Below are 18213 nucleotides of genomic sequence, written 5' to 3' on the forward strand. Positions count from 1 at the left end.
AATGGGGAAATTAATAGCTACTATCTCAGGTTTGGGAGAATGAAACATACAAATGAACACATTGCCCCTGGCACAGGGCTTGGCAGGTAACGGATCAGTAATAAGTCTTTGTTTCCTCCTCTCCTCCCTCCTAAGGACTGGCCGAGGGGGACGGGCTGGGCAGGAGAAGGGATGCCCACGCTCTCAGGCACACACCTGTTCAGCAGGCCGCGTGTCCTGCTGGGGCGGGGGCTTCTCATTGGAGTTGGCCTCTGGGTGGCCGTGGCCTGCGGGGGTCACAGGGGTGGTGGCAGCAGCAGCAGCAGCAGCAGCAGCAGTCTCAGACGGCTGCGGGGCCTCCTCCTGAGCCTTCTTCACCTCAGAATCAGGGCCTGTCTCTGTTGTCATGGCGCCCAGCACGCCTGCATTGGCATGAAGGAGAACATGTGATGGGGAAAGGGGCAGCGATAGTATGACAGCACAGAGCGAGAGGGGCAGGAACCTCATGCAGAGAGAGACAGATGGAGACAAATGGACAAAGAGCCACAGAGAGAAGGAAGGAAGGAGGGAGGGAGGGAGGGAGGGAGGGAGGGAGGGAGGGAGGGAGAGACAGGAAGTAGGGATGGGGAGAGAGTCATGAGAAGTGAGGGGTTGGTGAGTGGAGGCAGCTGAGGTCACAGACTCCTCCCTCCCAACCTTGTGTCCATATAGTTCCTGGGGACTCTAATCTCTTGTCCCAGGTCTGGAATGTGGACCCTTCCTAGGGATGATGTGAATCTCTCCAGCAAGCCCCACTCTGCCAAGAGCACAAGAGATCGTCAGTGACCACCTCCAGGCAGGGCCTCGGCCAGGCGGTCTCTCTAACCACAGCAGGCCCTGAGCACCCCACCACGCTACTAGCACACAGTAGCCCCTCAATAAAGGCTGGATCAATTGAACTCAATTCAACCCAAAGAACCCTGGGCTCCAGGCCCTTCCCAGCACTGACTTTAGGCAAGGCGCTTCATGGCCCAAGCCTCAGTCATTCCTGCCCCACTGACTTCACAGGGATGGTGTGAGGATGGATCCAAAGGGTCAGACAGGAAGACACTCTTAACAGACGCGTAGCCCTGACAACGTAAATGCCAGGACAACTGGGCTCTGGCCCCAGGTTGGCCACAAATCAGGCAGTCACTTCACCTCTCTAGGACTCATTCAAAAGGCAAGGGACCTGGAGAAATTATCTCTGGGACAGGCTATTCTTAGCACTTTCCCCTCGGAGGAGGAAATGAGATTTCAGAGAATCCACGTACCAGTGCCCAGCTAGTCTGTGGAATAAGCAAAGTGCAAAAACAGAAAGGAGGGAGAATGGCATGGTCCCATGGCACTTGTTAAAAAACAACACAATAACCTGAACAATGCATCTCTGTGTTTGTACACACGTAGTGAAAGATCTCAAAGGACACTCACCAAACTGTGAAGAGAGGTTAATAATTCAGAAGTGGACAAAGGAAAACGAGAGAGCTCCGTGGGGTAGGATTAGAGAGGAAACTTCATTTCTTACTTCATACTTACTTTGAAATTACTTGTATAATTTTAAATATACATTTATCTTTTTTAACTCACAAGTTGGGTTTTTTTCAAGCAGGTGAAAGCACCCATTCTGACCCCAACCAGTGGATCCTCAAAAAAAAAAGTTTGGAACTGAAACCCAGGGCATAGAGAAATAGGCAGGAACCCTCACCCCTGAGTCCAGAGCCTTCCTCCAAATCCATCTGTCACTTATGTGACAGCAAACGCTGACTCTGTGCTAGAACACAAATGAGAAAGATCAAGTCTAAGCCTCGTAGGCCCTCCCTGAGCCCATCCACCATGGGAGGCCTCTGACAGGCAGACAGACAGACCACTGGTCCAAACATCAACACTGCAACCAACTCCAGGGGCACACACCACTGCCCCACACTTCCTTTCTGTGTTTCAGTTTCTCTCCCTGCATTTCAGGGGGCACCAGCCCAGCCCAAAACAAACAATACCAGACAGAAAGTCAGGGGCAGTGAGTACCCCACAAGAACTCTAGGCCCCTGGACAGATCACAGGCATCCTTCAACCCCGCAAGTAGATAATGAGGGGAACGCTTGATAAGCTGGAGCTCGCAGCACCCATGAGAGTTCGTTGTTACTGACGTGTACGAGGAGGAGGAAGGCAAGACCTTCATCCACACTGCCTCATCTCCACCCTGAAATGCTCACCACTCATGTCATTACCCTGGGTTTTACGGGGATAACTGAACGCCATAGTTAAATAAAGGCTCTCTGTCGCTTACATGACACCAAGTGCCAACTCTGTGTCAGGACACAAAGCAACAAGAGCTGCTCCAGGGGAGCTCCCAGCCTTGTAAGGTCCAACTGAGACTTGTCTGCCTGGTTCAGGATCTCTTGTTAGCCTGTACTGGAGAACATCAGCTGTGATGCTAGATAAGGCCTATAGGGAAGAACCCTTAAAATAAATGCCTACTTACTTTTGCTTAAGGAAAGAAAAAGAATCCACAGACTAATCTGTATGTTTTTGCTGTAAGAAGCAAAATCCACATGATCCTCATGGGCCCAGGCCCAGAGATTCTGGTGTGTCTACTCCTCCCCTCAGCTTCAGTCTGGTTTCAGCCAGTACTCTCTGAACCTTTCCCGGGTCTGCATCTTCTAGCAAATAGCCCGGAGAGCAATCTTAAATACCCGTCTTCCGATGCCTGGGTCTCCACAGAGCCTGCCGACAGTGAATGCCTGGTGAGGGCAGACCCACAGGCGAGAGGAGCTAGGAGGAATCTTTTAAGATAACTCAATTTCCTCTTCTTTTACAGGTGAGACCCAGAGAGCAGAAGAGACTTGAGTGGCAGTCATTTCCTGGCTGCTCCGGCCCACTCCCTTCCCCACCCAGGCTCCTGACTCCACAGTTCCTAGCTCTGGGTCCATTCTTTTTTCCACTGCACTTGTCTGAAGAAAACCTCAGCAGAATCTCCTCGAAGGAGGACGCGCTGAGGTCCAAAGAGGTGGCATAAGCCACCATAGAGGGCCATAGCCAGGGGCTGCTTAGATAAATGATGGCTCATTCACCCAAGAGAGTTAAAAAAGGTGATGGAAACAATCATGGAAAATATCAGAATGAAAAAGCATGATGCACAATAGTTTGTACAGATTGGCCTTATTTTGATTACTATATATATATATATATATATATATATATATATATGTATATATATATGTATATATATATATATGTATATATATATACACAGATACAGAAAATGCAGCAAAGTATTAACTGTGGTTGTTTCCAGATAGTGAGAGTACAGATTTTTTTTCTTCTTCTTTCTGTTTAACTATAGTTTTCAGTTTTTCTAGTAGGAGATTTTTTGATTTTCAAAAATTAGAGGTTAAAAAATAAAATTTTCCCAATGTAACATCTTGGTATAACAGGATGAGAAAGAGATAAAGTCTGATTAGATTTTTAAAAAGTTTTTTTTTTCTTACTAACTAAAAAGAAAGATAGCATTATTATATTTTTAAACCTAGGATAAGAGCCTTCTTTATTTCACAAGTCAAGGGGTAACGGCATGGTTCTCTCACTAGGCCGCAAAAAGCGAGCCAAGACACAGGCTGTGGCTTCTGCTACAGCCAGTCACGTGGGCATAGTTCTGCCCAGGCCCAGGCCAGCACAGACTGATGGAGCCCGCTGGGCAGCCAGGCTGGCCGGGCACCATAGGGGACCCCGGGTGAAACATGTGCTGATTCCGTAGAGCTCACTGCCATGGGGGCGAACGAGGCTCACCCAGGAAACGGGTAAACACTGGGCACAATGTGACTTAGATTTGCTAGTATCTGTCTCAGCCCCTAGAAGATTCTGGATAGCTGGTGATAGAGACAATGGCTGGGAGTTCTCAAAGCAGGGCTTAGAGGGTGAAGTGCAGTCAGATTTTGAGAAAAGGGAGAATTTAGACAGCAGATGGCCGGAAGGGCATTTGGGCTGAGTCACCGTGTGAGCAAACGTCTAGAGATGGGAACAGGTAGTGCTGTGCGGAGGACAGACAGGAGGCCTTGACAGCCAGAACAAGAAGCCTATACAGGTGAGTTCCAAGCGGCCTGGCAAGAAGGACAGGATGGAGTCGGGGAGAAGGGAAGGAGCTGAGGGTGGTGCCGGCGTCAGAAGTATGAGTCTGATGGAAAGGATGGAAAGGGCAAGGTCACTGCCAGGGACTCGTCATCTCGTGGGTCCCTTGCAGGACAGCAGGGCAGGGGCAGACCTGAAGCGGGGCTCCATCCATCTCTAGCTTGCTCTGTGAGCTTGGGCAAGTGACTCCACTTCTCTGAGTCTAGGTACCCTTGTTCTAGAAAACAGAGATATGCTTCTCTCCCTCTCAGGGTGGTGATGGAAATTCGGGAAAACAACATCGAGAGAGCACTTAGCCTGGCTGGTACCCAATAAGACAACCCCGAGAAGGTCTATAATTATAAGCAGTAATGGGAAGCCGCAGTGGGGAGGGGTCTGAGGACCAGGAGTCAGAAGGGCCCGCCCAGAGCAAGAGATGCTTTCAGAGACAGAGGCCAGCAAGGCCTAATGACACTAACACATGAAAACCAGAATGCACAGGATTAGCAAAGGGAGCGAGGTCAGCCAGAGCAGTGCTGACGGTGCCCGCGCCAGGCCTGTCTGGAGGAAGGGGGCCTGCTGAGGTCCAGCATGCTCACCTGGCCCATCTGGGGCCAGCCCCGCAGGCTGTCAGCATCTGATGCTCTTCACCATTGCAATCACCTGCTGGCCCGTCCTTCAGGGGCACTAAGCAGCCTTCACACACTTTTGTCGTTCCCTCTGGGTGGCCTGCCAGGAGAGGGTATCCTAGCCCAGCTGAGGCAATATCCATTTGGACTGCTGTTATACCACTCGTTAAAAATGAGATGACAGGCTTATATATCAGGCCCTCCAGCCTGGGTTAGCATGAGTCAGCATCCCTGAGTCCGGTAACGTGTACTTGTTTTTTTTCTCTATTCCCACAGCCACTGCTCAGGTCCAAGCCCCTCTCCACTCGTGTCCGCATGGCTGTCCCAGCCTCCTCCATGGACTCCTGTGGCCACTGGGTCCGCCCTAGGGTTTATTCTCCACAGAGGGGCCGCAGGGACCTTTTTCAAAACTCCAATCGGATGCCCTCTTTAACACCTCCAATGACTTCCCATCAAAAGAAAACACAAACCCCTTATCACACTACAGGTCCCTGCATATGGCACCTGCATCAGATCCCACCGTTGCCATTACCACGCTGCCACCATCACGGTGAACCTGACACACTGGTTTTCCGTCTGCTCCTCAACCACACCGAGCTCGCCCCTGCTATGGGGCTTTGTCCTTAAGTACTGTCTCCGTATGGACAGTGGGTTTGTCCCGTCTCTTGGCCACAGCAGCTGTCACTCTTGCGATCTCAATCCATGCGCCCTTGACACTTTGTCTAAAGTGGGTCCCTCCCCCTAGTTCCTTTGGTTACAACATGCCGATTTTTTTGTTTGGCTTTTTGGGTTTTGCCATTTTAACCATTTTTAAGAATAATAACTCAGGGTTATTAACTCCGTTCTCAGTGTTGTACAACAATTACCACTACCTAGTTCCAAAATTTTTCATCACGCCAAACAGAAACTCTATACCCATTAAGCGAACATGCTGGTCTTTTTTTTTCCATAGTAACAACCACAAGTGGAAGTTATATTGATTGATTGATTGATTGATTGATTGATTGGTTGATTGATTGGTTTCTACTCCTCCTCTAGAATATAAACTCCACAAAAACAAAACTTTACCTGTCTCATTTGCCATTACCCCCATGGCTTAGCGCAGTTTCGATAAATAACAAAGCTAACATTTATAGAGTTTGCTATTTGCCAGGCACTGATCTAAGCTCTTTACATCAATTAACTCATTTAATCTTCATAATCACCTATAATACTCTTATTATCTCCATTTTACAAAAGAAGAAACTGAAGCACTGAGAAGTTAAATAAACTTGCCCAAAGATCATACAGCCAGGAAACGGCAGTGCCAGAATTTAAACCCAGGGGTCTGGTGTCAGATGGATGGGCAGATGGACAAATGGACAAATATAGGGGTGATGGGTGACGGAATACCAATTTGACAGCCTTTAAGTCCTCTCAACTACAGACTAGAGACCTGGGCTGCATTCATTTCACGAGCCATCTGGCCACCAGCCAGCCTGTCCTGCGGACTTATCAGCCCTTAAGCACCTGACGTTTCCATCCAAACTCCTGATCTTATCATCCTCATTTTACTGAGGACACACAGGCCCAGAGGGGCGTACAGTTTGCCTGAGGTCATAAGGCTGTGCCAAGTCTCTCTGACTCCCAAGTCCATCTCACTATGTGGCATTTCAGCAGCCGCAGGGGGGTCGTTCCTGTACTGATTTCTGCCAGAGGTGAGGCTAGCTATGGAAAAACTTCCCAAGATCGAAAGGCAAATACACTGGGTGAAGATGAACTCTGATCAGGAACACTGTTGGTTTCAGTTCTGCTACTTCCTATCTGGTGGGTTTGGGGCAAGTCATTTCCCCTTTCTCAGCATCAGTTTCCTCATTTGTCAAACAGGGATGAGAGGCCCTGTCCTCCCACTGCAGAGAAGGGGCACATAGATAAGGATATTACCGAGAAGGAAAGCTCTTTGAAACACAAAAGTTGAAGTCACAGTAAATGCAGGGAGGGTATATTATAGATGTTTATGACATGTAAGCAGTCAGACAATTAAGTTCGTGAACTCATCCTAGAAAAGTGCTCCATACCCCATTGCTGAATATCACTACAGTCACCTTTGAAGTCCTCCCCTTGGGAAGCTATGCACTGATGCCAGTGCCTAGTCCACCCTTTAAAGCAATTTTGGAACTCTTTTTCTGGAATGGCCACCAGAGCTGTCACATTACCCTTGATGTTCTGAATATCATCAAAATGTCTTCCTTTCAATATTTCCTTTATCTTCGGGTAAAGAAAGACGTCACTAGGGGCCAGATCAGGTGAGTAGGGAGGGTGTTCCAATAGTTATTTGTTTACTGGCTAAAAACTCCCTCACAGACAGTGCTGTGTGAGCTGGTGCATTCTCGTGATGCAAGAGCCATGAATTGTTGGTGAAAAGTTCAGGTCGTCTAACTTTTTCACGCAGCCTTTTCAGCACTTCCAAATAGTAAACTTGGTTAACTGTCCGGTTGGTACAAATTCATAATAATCCCTCTGATAGCAAAAAAGGTTAGCAACGTCATTGCAACAAGTTCACGAACTTAATTGTCACACTTCGTGTGCCAAGAGAATGTCTTTGCACGCACATGCGTCGCAGTGGAGCAACATGAGGGCACACACAGCCACATGTGTCCATGACCATGAACAATTACTCCCTAGACAATAAGGCTGTCTCTTCTAAATGTTGGACACTGACAACACTTGTCCAGGCATTTTGGGGAATTGTGAATCACGTAGAAACTAACAATAGGAAGCAGCTGAAAGAGGGAGCCATGGATAGGGTGTGGGAGACACCAAGACACCAGGAGAATGCGAGGCAGAAAGTGCAACGCCTCTGTTCTGAATGACGTTGCCATAGTCACAGTTACCAAGATAACCACTCCTTCTTTTGGGGAAGTCAGAGGGCAGTCTGCCCTACCCCCCTCTATCCATGCCTCCTGGACTGTGAGTCTCCATTTGCAGCCCCAGATCCATGCCTTGTTCAAAGAAGCAGGAAGCTGACCCCTTGGACCATCCCTTGAGCTCCCTTGCCTGCTGGCTTCTGGTTGGGTTTGGCCAATGAGAGGCGCTAGCACGAGGTCAGAGGATGGAAGGAGAGAGAGAGGTCAGGATACATTGACCCAATTTCCCTGTCTGTGGTTCTGGTGGTGGCTAAGCTCCTCTGTGCCAGCTCCTTGTACAGGACCAGCCACCATGAATTCTGGGAACACTGTCACCTCCCTCTGCTCCTTCAGGCTGAGGGAGGCAACAGCTTCTGTCACTGTTAGTTTGTGGGTACCCCTTGTAGGTTCCTTTAACCTTACCCCCACTTTTATTACTAATTAACTCAGCTGAAGCATCGGAGTGGAATTCTATTTTCTGCCCAAATCTGACAGATACACCTCCTGACACTAAATAGAATATGAATTAGAGAGGGAAGGAGAAACCTGGGAAGAATCGGTATAATCTAGTGGTTAAGAATAAAATGGGAAACAAGGAGACCTTGAAGAAGTCCCTTAACCTCTCTGTACCTTTGTCTTCATCTGTAAAATCATAATGATAATGTTACCTATCTCACAGGTTTACTGAGAAACTGAATGGGATCCTGCCTATAAAGCACTTAGTATGTGCCAAAACCCACACTTGGTGCTCAAGAAATATTACATATTTTCTTCTTCCGTATTAAATCTAAAGGCTGAAAGGTTCATAACAGTATTCCCCTAGAGAAAGAATTATGGACTCTTTTTTTCTTCTTTAGTGGGTTCTCTGTATTTTGCAATATTTCTACTATTAACACGTATACTTTTGGAGTCAGAAAACAAAAAGAAAAGAATTAAAAGAAAAACCAGAAAGAGAAAGCGAGGGAGCCTGTTAAGAACTGAGTCTTCCCTCTGGAGACGGATGTTACTTCCCATTGGGATTTCCCTAGCACGGAACATTCACTTCCTCGAGTGACAATCTCCAGGTGGATGTGAATGAAATGACTGCCTGCGATGAGGGAGGAAGGCAGGCTGAGAGAGTTGCCTCTGGGGCCCTGTGCCACCCTCCCAGCCAGGCCCGGGAGATACCTGATGGATGCAGAGGAGTTGAAATGGGAGTTGGGCCTGCAGGGGTTCTTACTGCTGCTCAGGTCCGAAGCGGCAATGAGAAGGTGGCGATTTGTCAGAGACTTCTGATACCCATGGGCACCGCATTAAATAAAACCAAGCAACATGAAAAGGCTGCCACCCGTCAGCACTGGCTTCTTGCCCAAAGGTTTCACGTGCCACCATGGAGCCACAGACTGACGTGCAGTTGTGGGCTGGGGACCACGTGACATGCCCAGAACTGCAGAGTAACAGCATCAGAAAGGAGACATGCCTCCCACTTGGACCACACTGATCACTGCAGAGGCAGAGAGACCGCCGTGTAACGGGGCAGCCTCTGAGAGCCGGCTATGAGCTGGCTCTCTTCCAGGCTTCGTCTCATTGGAGCTGCACAAGGGGCAAATGGGATAGGTGGGCTTATTCTCCAGGCCGACTTGGCTGGCCAAGGTCACGTCCAGTGAGGTGGGGATAGCCAGGACTAGGACCCAGGTCTGCTGGCTCATGGTCCCATGCTTTCCCCCCCTCAATCCTGCTACATCCCACGACCTCCAACTTGCTGTCAAGCACGTAACCAACGCTACCGTTGCTCTGGATGTAGAAATAATAACAGCAGTCAGTATCAACCCCTCCCACATGCAAGGCACTTGACAATTGAAAGGATCCTTTTATAATCATCATTTCTCATGGACCTCACTGATCAGCGGTTGGTGAGGGGGAGCATAGAACAGTAGTAATGAACACGGGCTTTGGGCCAGAGTTTGAATCCTGGCTCCACTGGCTTGGGGACTTTGGGTGAGTTCCTTAACCTCTTTGAGAGCTAGTTTGAGCCTGCAAAATGAGAGTAACACCCCCTACACCTCAAAGGCACTTTGAGAATGAATTGAGAAAATGCATGCCAAGGTCACTTGGGCACTGTGTTTGCTATATGGTAGACACTCAAGTGGTAGTGATGGCTCTCATCAGTAAGGCTGTCACGACCAGACAGATGGGTAAACTGAGGTCCGGAGAAGGTAAAGAACTTGCCCAGGGAAACTCAGCGTGTCAGTAGTAGCAGGGCGCAGGCAGCCATTTACAGTGTTCAAAGAGAATTGGAAAATTTCACAGGTAGTTCCGTACTAGGTGAGTGAAAGACGGGTTTCCCTCAGACATCCCAATCATTTGAGAGTGACAGGGACAAGGTCCCCTCCCAGCAGGTCAACCATCCGTGTCCTTGTCCCTTCAGGGAGGAGAGGAGGGGAAAGGAGACGGGAGAAGCAGCAGACCTTCATGGGCACCTGTCACGGTCTATTTCTGACTCTCTCACCTGATTCTCTTTAATTGTTTGAAGACCCTTAGAGTTCACTGTCAGCTTTCTTTAGAATAGAGTAAAATTGGAAACTACTTTGAATGTCCATCAACAGAGGATTGGCCAAATTAATGAGGATTTACCCATTGCATTAATTATAAAAGTATTACATACCTATTGCAAACATTTTTGAGATAGATTTTACATATACTGACATGGAGAGATGTCGATATGTCATCAAGTGAAAAAATGCACGTTGTAAAACAATAATGCAATTTTTGATCCCATTCTGGAGCATATGCTCATGTAAGCATAGAAAATATTCTGGAAGGGAACACACCACACTGTTATCATTGGCTACTTCTAGAGAGAGGATTTTGGTTGGGGAGCCAAGGAGAGAATACACTTCTGAATTACTACGATTTTTCACATATTTCTTTTGTAATTAAAACTAAAGAAAAAATAAATATAATTTTTTTAAGATTTATTTTGGTCAGTCTTACTTCCCATAGTACCTGTTATAACTCTATTTCTGTCTGTTCTCTTCCAATCTCTATCTATGGTCATACCTAATTTTACACCTCTTTAATCTCAGGCTCATAATTTTCTGGGTTTTTTTTTTCCATTTAACATTAACTGTATCAGAAATTGTTCCACATTATTATATCATCATTATCAGAACAGCTAATATTCATGGGTGCCATACTATGTGCTAATTACCATGCTAAGAGTTCTACATGCTTTAAATCCTTTAGTCTTGATGACAATCCTAAAAGAAGGTACTTGGGCTGTTCACATTCAAGATGGGGAAACCAAGCCTTTAAAAGATGAAATGATTTGCCAACACCTCACCGTTAGTAATAACAGAAGCTAGACTTGGGCCCTGGCCTGTGTGTATCCCAAGCCCTTGTTGGGAACCTCTCTACCCTGCTCCCCTCATGGATGCTGAGTGGTGAGGGAGAAGAATCTGGCAAGTAGGGATGAGGAGACTCAGGTGCTGGGACTCACCATTTGCATGACCTTGGACAAGTCACTTCCCCTCTGCTTTGTTCACTCAATTATTTCACCAGACAAGCATATGCAAATCACTGAGCTACATGGTGAGGATAGAACAATGAATAAAATATGAACCCTGTCCTCATGGAAATTAGAGCCTCGCCTGGATCTCTTCATGGACAGAAAGGATCTAACCCCTGACCCACCTCTGTCACAGGGACATGAATGAAATGAATAAAGGATGCAAGGCAACTTCACAAAAGCACAGCTCCATATGCTGCAAGGTAAGTATTTCTGTGGCTGTTCACGGCTGCATATTACTTTACCCACTGGATGGTCCAAAATGTTCTCAATCATCTTGCTATTGTCAGGCACTTAGTCCCAATTTGATGCTATTATAGAGGAAGCTCTGATGGGGATTCATCCAAAGAAAATCATTCAAAAGACAAGAAAAAAAAAAGGCAGATATACAAATAAGCTGCACAATATGCTTTGAATGACAGAAGGAAGACAGTCCTTCATTTTAAACTCACAAGGCCTCCAACTGAAGGCATGACTCTGGTGGCCCTCCACCACCACCCCAAGCTGCTCCTTCCGCAATCTGCTGAGCCACCCACCACCCGAGGGGACAGACATCTTACTGTAGTTTCAACTCCTTCAGCGTCCACAGGGCTCGTTCTTTCCTGCAAGGCTGCAGTCCACATCCTCCTTATGGTTCTTACTGTAGCCAAAGGGACCTTCCCAAATAGTTCTGACGGGCTCCAGCGCATGACCCATGCAGACCAAACACCCGCAAAGGTTCCCGAAGCCTCCAGGCTCCTGTCAAGTGCAAACATCTAGGCCTGACATTTTAGAGAGATGGAGGGCGGATAGAAGTAATGTTTACTGAGTCCCCGCGAAGCGCCAGCACTGCGCCAGTCCGCTACCCAAAACCAACAAACGTGGTCTCTAGAAGATAGGTGTCTTTATTCACGTTTTACAGAGGAGGAAACAGGCTCAGGCCAGTGAAGTGATGTGCCCAAGGCCACGTGGCGCGTACAGAGCAGAGCTCGAGCCTGGGTCTGGAGGATTTGAGAGCTTCGCCAGAGACCTAAACACAAGCTGATTTTCTGAGTCACCTCCCAGCGTCCCCAGCCCTCTGCACCATCCGCTCCATGCATACCAGACCACTTGTTTGTTTTCAAAGGCATCCCTATTTCCTTCCCCTCTGACTTGGGGAAGTGGGGTGCCCTTCCCCCCAAACTATCAGAATTCCACTTGGCCTTTGGTGCCCAGAAACCTTCTCTGATCACCAAGATAGGAACACATTTTTAGCATATGCATGGGTTTCCCTTTCCCCATCACCCCTGCAGGGACATGGCTCCGATCCACAGGGCCTGGATTTAAATCCCAGCTCCCCCATGACCTAGCTGTGCGACCCTGAGCAACTGCCTTCCCCTCACTAAGCTTCAGTTTCTTCAATCTGTAAAATGTGAATAATTCCTATCTCACAGGGTTTTGTGAGGATTGCATGAGTTGTACAGGTAAGCCTTTAAAACAGTGCCTGGCATATAATAAGTGCTCAATAAATGCTGGTTGCTACTATTCTTATTCACAAGCCTCCCACCCACAAAGGCAGTGGTGCCAGCCGGCTCCCACTCCAAGCCATCCGCCTAAGCTCAGGTCCCCTCCCCGCATGGCCCCCTCTACACAGTCCTAGCCGGTACCTTGCATGCTCGCCCTTCGGTTTTCTGGTCATTAGGGCCCTACCAAATGTGGCATGGAGCGAGTGTCAGGGCCAGCCAGTCTTCCCTGTAGCCAATGGGAGCAGAGATACCACAGCATCCCCACTTCTAGGGAAACCTGGCCAGGAAGCAGAAGGTCAAGGCCAACCCCTCTCTCAGGCTTCCCTGCTAGTATCTCTCTGCCCCTACCCATCAGGAGCACTCAGGCCACAGAAGCACCCTGGCCTCACAGACCTGACAAACACACCTCTCCACCTGGGCCAATCCTGGCATATCAGTCATCTGGCTCTGCTGGACACCAACCCAGTGCTCCCAGACACTGCCCCACGTACAATGGCATGGTAGACAGAGGTGCTCTGGACTCAGACAGCCCCACCGTTTCCAGCTGTGTAACCTCAGGCAGGTGCCACAACCTCTCTGAGCCTCAGTTTCCCACCTGTAAAAAGTGGATAATAATAGCATCTACCTGACGGGGTTGCTGTGAGATGATGCAAAGCACTTCTCTATCACACCGCATGGCATACAGTAAGTGCTCAATTAACATTGTGACTCTGATTGTGTAATCATCGGTATTCCTCCAAACAGAGAACATTATCCCCTTTCAGCAAATGGGGACACACAAGCCCAGAAATGTCCATGCTGAAGCTAAAACAGAGACAGTTCTCACCTCAGCCAGTCTAGTCAGGAGACCCTCTCCACTGCCCCTGGAGGCTTAGGCCCAGAACAACCCCAGGCAGGCCGCATCCTCTTGGTTCTGTACATTTCCAAGAGGGTCTAGTGCTACCATTTGCCTGTTGCCTCCACCCTGGTCCATTATCTGTGAGGCGTCCTGACGTCTCCTCCTCACCTTCTGGGAGCAAAGGTTAGGGGGCCAATGGAAGGCCCCTCCTAAGCCGAGCCTTGGGCTCCAGGCTATAACGCCCACAGAGTTCTGGGTACGGGACAGCCAACTGCAGAGCCACATAAGCAGGCATTTGGGCTGCAAGAACCCAAACCAAGAGACAGAAGGCATGGTACACTAGTACTGGCTTTCCCGCTTGGTTGCTATGTGACCTTGGGTAAGTCAATTTCCTCTCTAGACTTCATTCAACCTTTCAACATTTACCGAGTGAGAATTACAGGACCAAACATTGTTCTCATGTGAATTCCGTGGAAACAACCCAACATGAAGCTCACAGAGCTGGGCCCAGGGAACTGCCATGTGGCCCAGGAAGGGTCTCAATAAGAATCCCTGCACTGATCTCCTCCAGGACTGCCTTGAGGTGCCCCTCAAGGGACCGTACCCTGCACACCACAAATACTGTACGTGGTGTCCCCTGGCAGGCATGACCTCAGGCTGGCCAGCAGAAGCCAGCTCCATCCCTGTGTAGAGCTGGCAGAGCCTCCCTGGGCCACGGTAGCTCAGAAAGGAGGCTGGCACAGGCTGCCTCTGCTGCAGGCTCCATTTGGAAGAATGGGTGGGCAGGCGGGCACACAGCCACTTCTATTCTCCATACCCTTGCCCAGGACAGGCAGCACGAGTCTTCCAGGAGCTGCTGAGGGTACCACCCTAGTCCCCGGCTCTCAACCTGGCCCAACTAATGCTGGGGGCTGGTGGGGAACTGGAGCAGCTGGACCTCACGCGGCCCCAGAGAGGCCCTAAATCCAGCCCTCTTATGCTCCCACCTTTGGCAGCACAGGAGGCACGGTGCAGTTCCAGAAGTGACGACAGGTACACGTTGTCGTGTCACCCCCCCACCAATGCATCCTCAGAGCTCCGGAGGGAAATCAAGGACCACAGCCAGCCTCCGAGGGAGACCAGCATCCTCAGAACTCCCTTCCTAGTCTTGGTCCAGCCCCTCAAGGTCCACAGGGGCCATCCTGGGCCATAGCTCTGCCTGGCAGTGGCCTCAACACCCGGTCAGTACCCTGGTTGATATAGTCACTTGTCCCCTGTTATCCCCAAGACCCCAGCCTCTTGGGCCCCAGAAATCCCCACCTCTTGGGCCCGAGATCCCCAAGTGTGAAGGTGCCAGACACAACTGTGAGGTGCAAGTCCTCTCTCTCTAATCAGTCGTGGGGGCAACGCAGCCAAAACACCATCAAGCGAGAACCACAGAGGTCCTGGGGCTAAGGCCCATCCCCCAGCTTTGGTAGACTTGGAAGGGGGGCTGGATGGGAAGCAAGCCCGGAGTAGGGAAAGGTCTGTAACCAGGGGGTGAGGGAGAGGGCAGAAGCTCCCCAGCACCCTTGCCTCCAGCCAAGCCAGGAAACTGCCTTGCGGCATCTGGAGCAGGACTGGAGAGACCCAGAGAGCCCTCCACCTCCACGGAGGCGGCAAAAGTGGTCTCGGAGAACCGAGTGCACCAGCCGGGGAGAGCCCAGCACCCAGCCACCTTCATCCCTCCAGCAAGCACCCATCAGTCCACCGCCTTCCTGCCTCTCTCTGCAGGCCTTAGGGAGGCTGCAGAGCGGGGAGGTTGGGAGGTACCAGCAAGGACCACCCCCATACTGGCCGGGGGTCCAACAGCCTGCAAAGTCAGTTCCTCCCGGTCTCGCCCCCAGGATTCCGCTGGGGCTGGAGTCCGGGGCTGGAGCCTGCAGCCCCCCCACCAACCCCCGCGTGCCACCTAATCTCCCCCATTGCCTACCTGGGCCTGGGGGTCCCCATCTCGGGCAGGCTGGGCGAGGGACGGCCCCTCAGCTCCTGCGGGTGGCAGGCCGCGGGGCGGGGCGGGCGCGCCGGGCAGCCCCGGGCTCTGCGGAGCAGCCTGTTCCACGCCACCCCCGCCCGCTGATGGATGCCGACTGCAGCAGCGGCGGCGGCGGCTCGGCGTGCGCCGGGGTCTGGGCGCTGTGCCCGCAGCCCCGGGCCTGGCGCCCGACGCGCGGCCAGCCCCCGCCCCCGCCCCCGCCCAGCCCGCGCCCAGCCCAGGGGAGGCCTCCGCGCGCCTGCCCGCTCCCTCGGGCCGCCCTGCCCCTGCCGCCGCCTCCTCTCTGCCGGTCTCCCTCTCCCTCTCCCCTGCTCTACCGCTCAGGCTCCCAGGCCACCTCCTCCCCGGGCTGCCACAGCGGCAGTTCCCGGAACAGCGCCGGACCATACATCAAAAACCAACTGTTCCGCGGCCGCTGCCTCCACCCCAGCCCAGGCCAGCCTCGGCCCTCCAGCTGAGCCAACCCCTCCTGGGGGCTCGGCAGGGAGAGGGAAGGGGAAGAGAAGGGGGGAGGATCCCTGACTCAGAAGAGGTGACTCAGCGTCAGGGGGCCTCCCAGCCCACCGAGCCGGATACCCTCACCTCCCAGGCAGCACAGCCGGGCAGAGGCTGTCACCCTGGGACTCAGGGCTTCTCCCCCACCAGGAGGAGGTATGTGCTAATGTCTCCTGGGATCCTGTGTGTCTCTGAGTGCGTGTATGTATACATTTGTCCATATGTGCTTCGGTGACAGTGACTACACATAACAGTGGGGATTGGGCCCGTGTACAAACATGTCTCTCTTCTGGATATGCGTGAGTACATGCTGGGCCCGCACCAGGCTCCAGGAAGGTGGTGGTCGGGGCCAAGGGGCCTAGGGCACCAAGGTCATGGGTCAAAACCAAGCAAAGCCCTGTATCTCCCCTCTAACAGCACTAATTCAAAAGGCTGGTCCCAACCACTGCACTTCCATTTTAGTGGCTCAATAGGCAGGACCTCAAGCAGCAAAGGACTCTGGGAGACAGAGGGCCTGGGTTCCAGTCCAGCTCTGCCACTAGCTCTTGCCAGCACCTTTGGGCAAGTTGCTCTCCTGCTCTGGGCTTCAGTTTGTAAACGATGAAAGAAAGGTTGTACGTACTTATCTCTAGGAGTCCCAGTTTGTGGGGAAGGCCTCAGAGAAAATGGTGGGTAATCCACAACAAGATTCCCAAAGATTTCTACCCATGGGTCTGCATTTGCAGCCCACATGACCCCTATTCCCTAACCATCCCCACCCCCTGGCATCCACATCTATTCTTGCAATTCTTCAAATGATTCCTCAGTGCCTTCTATGTGCCAGCCACAGTTCTAGGCACCACTGAATCCAGTGCACTCGAAACCACAGAGGCCCAAAGCTGGGAAGCAGCCCAGATGTGAGCAGAGCCATGCGTCCCCCCATGCTGCAGTCCCCTCAGTGTCAACTTCACCAATGGGTTATGTCCCTGTGTCAAACTCACCAGTATCCATCTCTACTCCCACCTTCCAGGGACAGGTTACTCCTCCCCATTCCTCCCTCCCAAGGGGCTGTTCCATCCTGGTGACCTTGCAGCCTAGGTCCTACCACCAACCCTTGGGCCCCACAGAAAGAGCCTACGCCCTCTCCCTGGCACGCCTCAGAGAATCCAAGATAGCAACTGTGTCCTTTCTCCCCACCCCCAAACCAAGCCTTCTCTTTTCCAAGTTAAACACGACAAACTCCTTCATCAGATGTTCCCAAGACACAGTTTCCGGTCCCGTTCCTGTCCCTCTGTCCACTAGGCTCAGGAGTGGACAGAGAGCAGAAGGAAACCAGGTCCTCCTAATCCCAGAGAACGCGCTGCCCCTCCAGACAGAAGAGGCGAAGATGGACAAATCAGCCCAGGGCCAATTCACAGAAGGACCAGAGTCCTGCTGGGCAGACTTCCTTACAGATTTCCTCTGGCGCCTTTGGTCTTTCTAGTCCCCTGCTTCCCCAGTTCAGTTTTTCCCAGGAACTCCCCAGGCCCTCAGGGATATGGCCTTGAGCAAGTCACTTTGCCACTGGGGGGTGCTCTGAGTTCAGGTCAAATACACTTAGTCAAATAAAGGAGTGAAAGCATCAGAAAACTCAGGTATTACACCAGATGAACTTACTGTTTTATATGCACATCTGCTGAGAGATTCTTGACTGCCTGCCTTTAAGTATTTGTATTCCAAATTGACTCTCAACCTCCTCCGCTCTCTGGCTTTCCCAACCCTGGGCTCCTGTGGCAGGACAGAGCTGCAGGGCCAAAGCCTTCCTAGTTCAACTCTCCTTTCCTGGACCCTCCTCCCCTCCCTTCCTTCCCCCAGGCAGGAGCCCTCCCCCTCTTCCCCAGGGGCAGAGCCACTTTCCCACCGCCCTCAGCTGGATGGAGCCTCTCACTTTCCCAGACAAATCCAGGCTACATTCCAAAGACAAGGCAGGACGTTCCCAGACATCATTCTGGATTTATACCCAAAGGGCTCAATTCACTTCAGGTCAGTGGGACCACACAGAAAAATCGGGCTTCTTCTACTATTGTTATTTTTGTGTCGTTGTTATTATTATTGTTGACTAACATTTCCCATTAGCATTTTCCAGTTTGCAAAGTACTTGCACGTGCAATCTTCACATGTCATAAGAGGCACGATCACCCTTCAATTTATAAATAGGCAACTGAGTCGCAGAGTGGTGAGTGACTTGTCCAAGGTTACACTTGC

General features: G+C 50.8%; 1 protein-coding gene across 28 annotated transcripts in view; it reads right to left on the minus strand.

Annotated features, from left to right (window-relative positions):
- Positions 1-18213, minus strand: part of EPB41L1 (erythrocyte membrane protein band 4.1 like 1) — a 119037-nt gene that overhangs the window by 53404 nt on the left and 47420 nt on the right. For 25 of the 28 annotated variants that reach the window (XR_013992324.1, XR_013992325.1, XM_081034625.1 and 22 more), the window contains one exon: positions 196-401. Coding sequence is in view for 26 of the 28 variants with exons in the window: in XM_081034625.1 (XP_080890751.1) it covers positions 196-387 (192 nt within the window). In the remaining 2 variants the exon portion in view is untranslated. Of the gene's footprint in view, positions 1-195; positions 402-8779; positions 8869-15432; positions 15581-18213 lie in introns of those variants that run through there. The other 3 variants (XM_081034621.1, XM_081034632.1, XM_081034634.1) reach the window with 3 other exon arrangements.

The sequence above is a fragment of the Rhinolophus hipposideros genome (assembly GCF_964194185.1).
Source record: "Rhinolophus hipposideros genome assembly, chromosome: 22".
Lineage (NCBI taxonomy): Eukaryota > Metazoa > Chordata > Mammalia > Chiroptera > Rhinolophidae > Rhinolophus > Rhinolophus hipposideros.